At 46.8% G+C, this 13236-nt stretch overlaps 1 protein-coding gene across 5 annotated transcripts in view; it reads left to right on the top strand.

The window, feature by feature from the left end:
- The window catches only part of LOC138768696 (beta-1,3-galactosyltransferase 2-like), a 37720-nt gene that overhangs the window by 13789 nt on the left and 10695 nt on the right, over positions 1-13236 (top strand). Inside the window, exon 1 of one of the 5 annotated variants that reach the window (XM_069946658.1) lies at positions 309-356. The exons of 3 other annotated variants lie outside the window; for them this stretch is intronic. In XM_069946658.1, coding sequence (XP_069802759.1) covers positions 353-356 — 4 coding nt within the window. In that variant the 5' untranslated portion in view covers positions 309-352. Of the gene's footprint in view, positions 1-308; positions 357-899; positions 1033-13236 lie in introns of those variants that run through there. One more of the 5 variants, XM_069946659.1, reaches the window with a different exon arrangement.

The following is a 13236-nucleotide window of genomic DNA, read 5'->3' as shown; positions in this document are numbered from 1 at the left end:
TGTGACTATGAGGGTAACGCGACCTCCGATGGGTATTACTACAAGGGGAGGTCTAAGAAAGTAGGTAGAATGCATAGTCAGGCTTTTACTGATTCAATGGAGATAGTTTGCGGAGCCGAACTTAGAGGGGCAGATTTGATGGGTGGGCATGGCCAATATTCACAGGGAGGAGCCGAGGATATACTGTAATTACATATGGTATTATTCACACCCTCAACTTCCATCCAGAAGGGTCTTATAAGGGGACAAAACTACCAGATATGGACAGGGTTCCTGTATCCCAGTGACAGCGCCAGCAGAGTTTGGATGTGGAAAGCCCTAGGGGGTACAGAAGTTCAGGGGTCCTGTACCAATGGGTAAGAGATGCAGCATTATTTATGTGTATTGTAAGAGATATTTGTTATGTACAGTATAGCTGCATTATTTATGTGTATTGTAGGGGATATTTGTTATGTTTAGTATATCTGCATTATTTATAGTTAGTATAGTGATTCTTTCCTTATAAGAGGATTAAAAGTATCTATTTGTATGTAAATGCAGAATATTTGCAGTACATACCCAGTACATACCCCCAAAAAAACAAAAAAGACTTGCAGTTATGCAATAACTGGAGGGCAGAAGGTTTTTCATCCTTGCAGTAATAAAGTCCAGGTCTTCTATTCACATTTCTCCTTGCCTTTGGCCTAAGCTGAATGTTATCAGTGTGCAGTCTTTGTATGTGACAGGTGGATTGGGAGTGCACCACAGACCCAGGGGTTACCATAACCTGTGTTTAGCTGACACATTCAGTACATGGCTCTGTTATTCTAGGTAAGTGATGTCATAAAGTGCCTCCAGCAAGATAAAGTCACTCCAGTCACTTCTGTAGCCACGCCTTGTGTCTCCTGGGATCCGGCACATTCAAGCACAATATTCAGGCAGATATGCACAGACGAGCCACATAGTGCTCATCTAATCCTTCAGAGCTGCGTGCAATATGGATCTGACATGTGAGAGGTGCCGGATGTGATGGAGAGATTCCCTTGGGGGAAGGTAGGCATCCATGTGGGGTTTGGAGGTAGAATAAGTCTGGAGGAAAGTAGCTGTATACATAGCATTGTATTCCTGAAGCTCCGCAATAGTTGCAAAACTGCAAGTCTGTATCACTGTGGGGTGCTGATCTTGGTACTTCAGCAGGGTGTATCACTGTGGGGTGCTGATCTTGGTACTTCAGCAGGGTGTATCACTGTGGGGTGCTGATCTTGGTACTTCAGCAGGGTGTATCACTGTGGGGTGCTGATCTTAGTACTTCAGCAGGGTGTATCACTGTGGGGTGCTGATCTTGGTACTTCAGCAGGGTGTATCACTGTGGGGTGCTGATCTTAGTACTTCAGCAGGGTGTATCACTGTGGGGTGCTGATCTTGGTACTTCAGCAGGGTGTATCACTGTGGGGTGCTGATCTTGGTACTTCAGCAGGGTGTATCACTGTGGGGTGCTGATCTTAGTACTTCAGCAGGGTGTATCACTGTGGGGTGCTGATCTTAGTACTTCAGCAGGGTGTATCACTGTGGGGTGCTGATCTTAGTACTTCAGCAGGGTGTATCACTGTGGGGTGCTGATCTTAGTACTTCAGCAGGGTGTATCACTGTGGGGTGCTGATCTTAGTACTTCAGCAGGGTGTATCACTGTGGGGTGCTGATCTTGGTACTTCAGCAGGGTGTATCACTGTGGGGTGCTGATCTTGGTACTTCAGCAGGGTGTATCACTGTGGGGTGCTGATCTTGGTACTTCAGCAGGGTGTATCACTGTGGGGTGCTGATCTTAGTACTTCAGCAGGGTGTATCACTGTGGGGTGCTGATCTTGGTACTTCAGCAGGGTGTATCACTGTGGGGTGCTGATCTTGGTACTTCAGCAGGGTGTATCACTGTGGGGTGCTGATCTTGGTACTTCAGCAGGGTGTATCACTGTGGGGTGCTGATCTTGGTACTTCAGCAGGGTGTATCACTGTGGGGTGCTGATCTTGGTACTTCAGCAGGGTGTATCACTGTGGGGTGCTGATCTTAGTACTTCAGCAGGGTGTATCACTGTGGGGTGCTGATCTTGGTACTTCAGCAGGGTGTATCACTGTGGGGTGCTGATCTTAGTACTTCAGCAGGGTGTATCACTGTGGGGTGCTGATCTTGGTACTTCAGCAGGGTGTATCACTGTGGGGTGCTGATCTTGGTACTTCAGCAGGGTGTATCACTGTGGGGTGCTGATCTTGGTACTTCAGCAGGGTGTATCACTGTGGGGTGCTGATCTTGGTACTTCAGCAGGGTGTATCACTGTGGGGTTCTGATCTTGGTACTTCAGCAGGGTGTATCACTGTGGGGTGCTGATCTTAGTACTTCAGCAGGGTGTATCACTGTGGGGTGCTGATCTTAGTACTTCAGCAGGGTGTACCATTGTCGTGATCACATAACAATGCACTGAGGTACAGGACTATTACACTGTGTTATACAACTTAGTGATTACTAGTGTAAAGTAAACAAAAATGAAGGAAAAAGTTAAAATTAAAATATAATATCAAGTGTCATGTGGTAAAGACTGTCAAAGAATGAAATGAGCCCTACCAATAAAATCTACAGCTCCCCCTGTAAATAATAGCCGATTAACAGCTCTGTACATAGAAAAATAAAAATATTATGTTAATGAAAGATAATAGATATTATATATATTTACTTTTACTGTTAGATATATAATATTGTTTTAAAATAAATATATATATATATATTGTAGGGATCTTCCCGGGGGATGGTGTGTTTGGACACAGTTCACAGCAGACTTGGACTTATGAAACAGGAGCTTGGTGTTTATTTGCAGCATAAACAGTCCAGCAAACAGAAATACAGCAACACCGTGCTTTTAAGAACAAAAACCAAACAAAAAGGTCTTGCCCATCTGGGCGCTTACTAACAGGTCTTCTCACCTATCTGATACAATAACACAGCGTCTTTCGCCTGGATACCGCAGGGTGTACATTTGCTCCAGCCATGGCTGCATTCGCAGCTTCCACCAAACACACTGGCTGTTTCCTCCTGGCTGAGAGCACCCCCTGCACACTGAGCACACCTTTTGCCTTCTCAGGCTGATTGGGATCAGAGCTCACCTGATCCCAAAACCCATACTGGATCGAGGGGGAGGGAATGGCAGATCCCACTACCAAAACCTACCTGCCATTCCATGTAAATCCAGGCCCGGTAAAAATAAATAATAACTCAGCAGCATAGCACTGCTGAGCAAGAGATCCCTCCTGGACTTACCATCTCACACTATGCATCAGCCTAGGTGAGATGTACACCCCCTCGAACACATCTCCAGAGAGGACGGCACCTAACCCTGTGTTGGAGGCATCTGTCTGTACTAGAAACTCTCGCCTAAAGTCAGGGGTAACTAGCACAGGTTGTTGGCACAAGGCAGACTTAAGGCTTTGAAAAGCCTCCTCTGCCTCTGGAGTCCATGTCACCATTGCGGACCTCGCACCCTTTGTCAGGTCAGTTAGTGGGGCTGCAACTGAAGCAAAATTTGGCACAAACCTTCGGTAATAGCCCGTAATACCCAGGAAAGCTCTGACCTGTTTCTTTGTGAGGGGTTGAGGCCAATTCTGTATTGCCTCAATTTTATTTAGTTGTGGTTTCACTAACCCCCTCCCAATAATGTAGCCCAAGTATTTGGCCTCCTCTAAGGCTAGTGCACACTTCTCTGCATTGATGGTTAACCCCGCATCACTTATGGCATCTAACACCGCCTGGACCTTACAGAGGTGACTTTCCCAATCCGGGCTAAAAAGGACCACATCATCGAGGTAGGCAGCGGAGTAATCACGATGTGGTCGCAGAATCAAGTCCATCAACCTCTGAAAAGTGGCAGGGGCTCCATGTAACCCGAATGGCATCACTACATATTGGAAGAGCCCATCAGGGGTGGAGAATGCAGTCTTCTCTCTAGCCTCAGGAGTGAGTGGGATCTGCCAGTAGCCCTTAGTGAGATCGAGGGTAGTTATGTACCTGGCATTACCCATCCTTTCTATCAACTCATCTACCCTGGGCATGGGGTACGCATCGAACTTGGAGATCTCATTTAACTTTCTAAAGTCATTACAGAACCTCCAAGTTCCATTGGGCTTTGGGATTAACACAATCGGGCTGGACCACTCGCTCTGGGACACCTCAATGACTCCTAGGTCAAGCATACGTTTTACCTCGGATGATACCGCCTCCCTCCGTGCTTCTGGTATCCTATAGGGCTTGAGGTTTACTCTGCTTCTAGGCTCAGTTTCAATATGATGACTAATGAGATGCGTACGCCCTGGGAGGTCAGAAAACTTGTCTTTATTTTTCTGCAGGAACTCCTTAGCTTCCTGCTTCTGGGACACTGATAGGGTGTCACCAATCCTGACCGGAGGGATTGGTGGTGACAGATGACCAACAGGATTTGTCGCCACCAAGGATTCCCTGTCTTTCCAGGGCTTGATCAAGTTTATGTGATAAACTTGGAAAGGCTTCCTTCTACCTGGTTGGTGTACCTTGTAGTTGACCTCACTGACCTTCTCTACAATTTCATAGGGACCTTGCCACTTGGCTAAGAATTTACTTTCTACCGTGGGAACAAGTATGAGTACCCGGTCACCTGGGCTGAATGTCCTGATTCTCGCAGAACGATTGTAAATTCTGCTTTGGCCCTCTTGCGCCCTCTGGAGGTGTTCCCTTACTAGGGGCATTACAGTGGCTATACGGTCCTGCATTTGTGCTACATGCTCTATAACACTCTTGTATGGGGTGGACTCACTTTCCCATGTCTCTTTCGCTATATCCAATAAACCCCTAGGGTGACGACCATAGACTAATTCGAAGGGAGAGAACCCTGTGGAAGCTTGGGGCACTTCCCTAATAGAAAACATCAGGTAAGGTAGTAAGTGATCCCAATCCCGACCATCCTTTTCCACCACTTTTTTTAACATATGTTTCAGGGTTTTACTAAACCTCTCCACTAACCCGTCTGTCTGGGGATTATATACAGAGGGACGTAGATGGGAGATTTTAAACAGTTTGCATAGCTCTTTCATCACTTTTGACATAAATGGGGTACCTTGGTCAGTCAAGATCTCCTTGGGGATCCCCACCCTGGAAAACATATAAAACAATTCCCGTGCAATTGTTTTAGAAGCAGTGTTTCTTAGGGGTACAGCCTCAGGATAGTGGGTCGCGTAGTCTAATACAACTAGAATGTACTGGTGTCCCCTAGCCGACTTTACAATGGGGCCCACCAAGTCCATTGCGATCCGGTCAAAAGGTACCTCTATGATGGGGAGTGGGACCAAAGGACTGCGGAAATGCGACACTGGGGCGCTAAGCTGACATGTGGGGCACGACTCACAGTATTTTTTTATGTCAGCATAAATCGCAGGCCAATAAAACCTCTGGAGGACTCTCTCCTGCGTTTTATCCGTCCCCAAGTGGCCTCCAAGGACATGATTATGGGCCATGTCGAGTACCTGACGCCGGTACGACTTAGGCACCAGAAGCTGTTCCACAACCTCATCATTAATCTTAGTGACTCTATAGTAGAGATCATTAGCCATAGAAAAATGTGGAAACTTTCTCTCAGCTTCTGGTTCCTGAGGTACCCCATTCATAACAGTGACCTGCTCTCTCGCGTTTTTGAGAGTGGGGTCCTGTAATTGTGCAGTACCAAAATTATCCCTAGACACCTCTAAGTCTGGAACATTCTGCGCAGTGGGAGGAGCCTCTTCCTCACCAGCCAGGACCTGCAAAGGAAAAGCATCATTTTCATCCTGTACATTTTTATCATTGACCGTGGGTAATGCAATAGACTTAGGGGTCTCCTCACTTCTTTCAGGGGATTGTTGTTTTCCCCATAGAGCCCAGAACAATGGAAAATCACGCCCCAATATCACATTATGCATAAGGTTTTTAACCACACCCACTTCATACTGTACAGCGCCTAGTTCAGTCCCGACATTAGCCAGTACTATAGGGTAAACCTTTGTATCGCCATGTATGCACACCACGCTCATATGTCTTTCTGGCACAAAGTCCCCAGTCACCAGACTGGCATGCACCAGGGTGACAAGGCTTCCTGAGTCCAGCAACGCCTTAACAGGGAAGTTATTGACCGTAATGTTGCAGACTTGCGGTTCAGTCTCTAGTCCAGTGACCACAACAAAAGACGGTTCCGCAAATAGCGACTGACGCCGGCTAGCGTCACACTCCATGGGCTCAGTGGTAAGAGGGCAATGGGCAGACATATGTCCCGTCTCATGGCATCTCCAGCACTGGATAGGGCCTGGTCTCCTTGGCAGGGAGTCCTTTTTAGGGCCACTTAGCCACCGGGGACCACCACCAGTCTTTTGCCCCTGAGACGCCTCCTTAGCGCTCTTCCCTCTATCAGCACCCCTCCACACTCCCCCAATAGATGGAAGTCTCTTACCAGCTGAAGGCACAGGTCTGGCACTCCGGGGAGGTGAAGGTGCTGCAGGAACATCACGGAGGTAGTCCTCAGTCGCCTGGAACCTCTCCACAAGGTTGACAAGTTCGTCGGCACTCTTAGGGTCGCCTTGTCCCACCAAGCGTTGCAGATCGGCAGGGAGTGTGCGGAGGTAGCGGTCCATCACGGCCCTCTCTAGGATCTGTGCAGGAGTAGAAGTGTCTGGCTCCAACCATTTTCTTGCCAAATGGATCAGGTCGTACATCTGGGACCTCGCTGATTTGTCCAGACTGTAGCTCCAGTTACGGACCCTCCGGGCACGGACAGCAGCAGTAACTCCTAGTCGGGCAAGTATCTCTGCTCTTAGCCGAGGATAGTCCTTGACCTCTTGCTCACTGAGGTCACAGTAGGCCTTTTGAGGTTCGCCTGTTAAATAGGGAGCAATCACTTCTGCCCACTCAGTGGAGGGTAACTTCTCTCGCTCAGCCACACGCTCAAAGACAGTTAAGTAGGCCTCAATATCGTCATCAGCAGTCATCTTTTGCAGCGCACGCTGCACAGCTCTTCTTACAGACAAAGTCTCTGGCGCGGCTGCTGCCACCAGCTGGGGATTAGCACCTGCAGACGCCTCTTGTTTTGCTATCAGGTGCTCAATAAGTCTCTGTTGTTGAGCCATCGCTTGTTCATGGCACAGATTAGCATCTGCCTGAGCCTGTTGTTGTTGCCTATTAGCCTGCTGGTGTGCGGCCAATGCCTGTTCATGGCGTAAGTTAGCGTCTGTCAGAGCCTGTTGTTGCTGCCTATTAGCCTGCTGGTGTGCGGCCAATGCCTGTTCATGGCGTAGGTTAGCGTCTGTGAGAGCCTGTTGTTGCTGCATATTAGCCTGCTGGTGTGCGGCCAATGCCTGTTCATGGCGCAGGTTAGCGTCTGTCAGAGCCTGTTGTTGCTGCATATTAGCCTGCTGCTGTTGCAAACTCACTTGCATTAACTGCTTCATCATCTCCTCCATGTTGCTTGACGGTTTTTGGAGTGAAGCAGCAGCCCTCACCCAGGACATAAGTAGCTGTAGCCTAGTTGATGCACACCGTTGCCCCTAGCAACCGTTTTGCCCGCTCCGCAGCACCAATGGTAGGGATCTTCCCGGGGGATGGTGTGTTTGGACACAGTTCACAGCAGACTTGGACTTATGAAACAGGAGCTTGGTGTTTATTTGCAGCATAAACAGTCCAGCAAACAGAAATACAGCAACACCGTGCTTTTAAGAACAAAAACCAAACAAAAAGGTCTTGCCCGTCTGGGCGCTTACTAACAGGTCTTCTCACCTATCTGATACAATAACACAGCGTCTTTCGCCTGGATACCGCAGGGTGTATACAGGGGCGTGGCTTCAGGCTGATGGGCCCTGGTGCAAAATTTTAGCTTGGGCCCCCCCCGGGCCCCCCCCCCCACACCAGCAGCACATACAGATGTACATTAGTAATAACCCCAGTGCATACCCCACTGCTTCAGAGAACATCTATTCCTCCAAGTTCAGTCTTTGACATCTCAGACGTTGTTCACAGAGGTGAGATGATCCATGATACATGTGCAACGTTTCAAGGGAAAACGTTCTCTTTGTCAGGGCTTGAAACGTTGCACATGTATCATGGATCATCTCACCTCTGTGAACAACGTCTGAGATGTCAAAGACTGAACTTGGAGGAATAGATGTTCTCTGAAGCAGTGGGGTATGCACTGGGGGATATACATGGAGGTTATTACTAATGTACATCTGTATGTGCTGCTGGAATTTGCTAATCATGAAGATTTGACCATTTGAAAAGTATTGTATGTTTCTTATGTATGGTGTATGCATGTACAGTATGTGTGTAGGTGATATGTATATGTGTGTGTTTATATGTGTTTCTTTATGGACTGGTATGTGATTGTGACAGCTGTGGAGCGGCTGTAGTGAACCTGATTGAGGACCAAATACTGCCTGAAATATACGTAGTGTGAACCCAGCCCCAACATGCATACACATACATCATATACACACACACACTGTACATGCATACACATACATCATACACACACTGTACATGCATACACATACATCATACACACACACTGTGCATGCATACACATACATCATACACACACACTGTGCATGCATACACATACATCATATATACACACACACTGTACATGCATATACATACATCATATACACACACACTGTACATGCATACACATACATCATATACACACACACTGTACATGCATACACATACATCATATACACACACTGTACATGCATACACATACATCATATACACACACTGTACATGCATACACATACATCATATACACACACTGTACATGCATACACATACATCATATACACACACTGTACATACATACACATACATCATATACACACACTGTACATACATACACATACATCATATACACACACTGTACATGCATACACATACATCATATACACACACTGTACATGCATACACATACATCATATACACACTGTACATGCATACACATACATCATATACACACACTGTACATGCATACACATACATCATATACACACACTGTACATGCATACACATACATCATATACACACACTGTACATGCATACACATACATCATATACACACACTGTACATGCATACACATACATCATATACACACACATCATATACACACACTGTACATGCACACACATACATCATATACACACTGTACATGCATACACATACATCATATACACACTGTACATGCATACACATACATCATATACACACTGTACATGCATACACATACATCATATACACACTGTACATGCATACACATACCTCATATACACACTGTACATGCATACACATACCTCATATACACATACATCATATACACACATACTGAGCACATTACATACAGAAACACTTTATACACATACACTTGCACACTGCATATTTACATCCACAGACAGACAGGCAGCCAGACACACACACACACACACACACACACACTTACTTTCTGTGAGGAAACTTCACTTTCTCAGCAGCTCCCGGCCTCCCTCCTCCTCCCTCCTCTTCTTCCTGGTGCCAGACCATGCTCTCTCGCCCCTCCCCCTCCTCCCTGCACGGGGACAGCAGAGAGGAGCAGGAAACAAGTGATGGGGAGGAATCAGGACCCCACACTGCAGGTTAGGCTGCCTCCAGGATCACAAAGCAGTTCTCCCAAATCGCCATTATCACAGCTAATTTGGGAGAACAGAGAGGCAGGAAGTAGCGAGGGAGGCCAGCGGGCCCCCTGTAGCTAGGGGCCCGGTCGCCATGGCGACCGTTGCGACCCCTGTAGCTACGCCACTGGGTGTATATTTGCTCCAGCCATGGCTGCATTCGCAGCTTCCACCAAACACACTGGCTGTTTCCTCCTGGCTAAGAGCACCCCTGCACACTGAGCACACTGAGCACACTGATTGGGATCTCAGGCTGATTGGGATCAGAGCTCACCTGATCCCAAAACCCATACTGGATCGAGGGGGAGGGAATGGCAGATCCCACTACCAAAACCTACCTGCCATTCCATGTAAATCCAGGCCCGGTAAAAATAAATAATAACTCAGCAGCATAACACTGCTGAGCAAGAGATCCCTCCTGGACTCACCATCTCACACTATGCATCAGCCTAGGTGAGATGTACACCCCCTCGAACACATCTCCAGTGACATGTCTACAATATATATATACACAGTATATGGCTAAGTTTACACAATGTATTTTTAACACCGGCCATTATTAAATGAAAATATACAGTGCATTGATTGTAATGGAATCCCGGCCGGAGTGTATACACTATGTAAACACTCCAGCCAGGATTCCATGTGGCCGCACAAAAAACTGACATGTCAGTTTTGTGCAGCTGCTATTCATTGAATAGCGGCCACACAAGACTGACAGAGCAGACAAGGTAAAGTGCAGCTCCGACCGTACTCTTTGTGTGCTATGGGTAATTGTAATGCAGGCGCACCCGAATGTACACCCCTATGTGCCCGCATTCCAATTCTAAAGAAATGAAGTTCATCCGGCTAGTACTGCAGCACCGGCCGTTCTGTGACAACACTGTGTGTAAACCCAGCCCATACATATGTATGTATGTATGTATGTATATATATATATATATATTTTATTACTGTAACGGAACTGAACTGCAGAATATAGTTAACATGTATTTTATACTGCAGATGAGACACCAAAATATAAACCTTCATAAGGCTTGTTTACCTCAAAGCAGAGAGTCATTTACGTCCATGGAGCCAACACATCCACTGCCCACTGCAGTGGACACCTGGTTGGTTCTGAGTTATGGCCCTATTACACGGCCTGATATTAAGGAGAAAGCAATCGCCAACCTGTTAGGTTGGCGCTTGCTTCCTCCTGGTTTCCACGTTCTTGTACATTGTTATGGGGGCTACCATCTTGCCAGGCCTCATGGACATAGAAGACAATAGACAGGCTCTGTCTCCTTGGGATGAATGTGAAACAATACTGAGCACTTTCTGGGATCTGTGAAGAGGTCCTTCCACAGGGAGCTTCTATTGTCTCCTCTATCTACTGGTGTCACATGACGCTGCAATGCTGTACAGATCACTTTACAGCAGCCTCCTCTTATCACCACAGACACAACAGGAAGTCTCAGCTAAATTTTAGCCCCAGCAGTGACAATGAAAACTGCAAGATCTCAATTTATTATTTTATAATATAGATAGTAAAAAAAATCACCAAAAATTCTTAAAAAATATGTTTAGCATAAAAACTTTAAACAATAAGTCATGTTCTGATGACAAATTCCCTTAAAGTGTCGCTGTCATAAAAAAAAAAAAAACTTGTAAAGACAAGCCAGGAAACTAAGTCAAAGATGTCTAAGGCGAAGGTCACAAGTCACACACTTCTAAGGATAGCAGCCCAGTGACGTACAGAGAGTAAATCAATGGGGGCCAAAAATAGTAAGTCAGATAAGCCAGGGGTAAAGTTAGCTACAGGGTGTGCACAACCGTATATCAAATGTCTACACTTCTACTGTAATTGACTGAGGACCTGTGTGCACCACAATTTGCAGCTAATGGGTTAAACTAATAATCCTAAAGGGATATTCTGTTCAAAATTATTATAATTAATAATAATTGCTCTTTGTTATATACTATAATCACACAGTCTATGCCTTTCCTGGGCTTCGCGCATTATTTAATCCCAAAAGGAGCTGAAAGCCACAAGAGCGACTGGCAGAGCAGAGAGCCAATGGCTTCTTGCTATTACAGTCCACTGTTTTTACCTATAAGGGCCCATTAGAAACCTTTATAGATAAATACATTGGTGCAGGAGCAGACTACCTTCTACTTAACCCCTTATGTACTGCAGTGTGTAAGTGCCCCAATGTTCAGAAGACAAGGTTAAATCTGCTTTACTGCCTGTGCACTGATAACCCCTGACCTCTGCAGGGAACTCTGCACATTTTCCTACTTGATGCCCCAGTTGGAGAACAGAGGTCAGGGATTATCAGTGCAGAGCTCCTTGTCTTCTGCTTGTAAACCCTTTTTTGTGTTGCAGCATGTAAGTAAACACTGGGTCACTTACAAACTGCAGTACAAGAGGGGTTAAGCAGAAGGACACACAGGCCCTTACCTTCTTCCCCGGGGTCCCCCTCCTGCCTGGGCCCCATAGCAACTGTCTATCCTGCCTCTATGGTAGCTACACCACTGCTCCCATTATTATTACATGATCGTAGTGCCCATACTGTTTGTAATATCTTAACAGCGCAGACGTTGAAAAATACATAATTACTCTTACCGCTAATTCATTTTCAACGAATCCTTCATGTCAGCACCATGTTTGGAGGATGCTCCCTTCACCTCTGTAGGGATAGGACACAGACAAGTTTAAAAGGCCCCTCCCCAGGCACCCCCTCAGTGATTCCAAATGATTAGAGAAGGTGCCCCGACCCAATGTTATGAAGGATTCGTGGAAAGTGAATTACTGGTAAGAGTAAATATGTATTTCCACAGCACTCTCTTTCATGACAGCACCATGATTGGAGACCTACCAAATTAGTAGTCTTCAGGAAGGGGCGACTGCCTGCAGGACCCTTCTGCCAAACGCGCAGTCTTGGTTTGCCGATATGTCTAGTCGGTAGTGCCGTATGAAGGTATTAACCATGACCATGTAGTTATTGACCATGTGGCTGCTCAGCATATCTGGTCAGGAGAGGTGTCTGCTTTCTCGGCCCAGGAGGACTTTTTGAACTATAAGCAGGCATAGTAGTGTGACTGTAGGGTGTCACCCAACTCACAGATGATGGACCAGGATCCTCTGTGGAGAGAGCACTGCGTCCTTTGTGCAGGCTTTTTAAAATGGCTGTGATCCCCACGCGCGCAGGCCGGGACCCGGAAGACGCCGGTGAGATGTCACTTCCAGTAATGTAGAGCACAATGGCCGTGTCCACCGGAGCCCCGCGTCTGCACTGCGCAGGGAAAACAGGAGCCTGGCCGCCACTACTGCCTCCCCAGACAGCTCGTCACGCGCCTGCCACGGAGAGGAGCTGTTTGCTGGGGGATTCCGGATCCTGCCTCCATAGTTGTGTCCCGGAAGACTCCAGCGAGACGTCACTTCCGGTCACGTCTCCACTGCCCAGCATGGGGAAAATAGGGGCCAGATACCATCTGTAACATAGGGGGGAAGATGGTGCGGTATGGAAGGAGGCCCCGATCTA

The sequence above is a fragment of the Dendropsophus ebraccatus genome, chromosome 1 (assembly GCF_027789765.1).
Source record: "Dendropsophus ebraccatus isolate aDenEbr1 chromosome 1, aDenEbr1.pat, whole genome shotgun sequence".
Classification (NCBI taxonomy): Eukaryota; Metazoa; Chordata; class Amphibia; order Anura; family Hylidae; genus Dendropsophus; species Dendropsophus ebraccatus.
The sequence above is the reverse complement of the archived record's forward strand: the minus strand, read 5'-3'. Positions and strand labels throughout refer to the sequence as shown.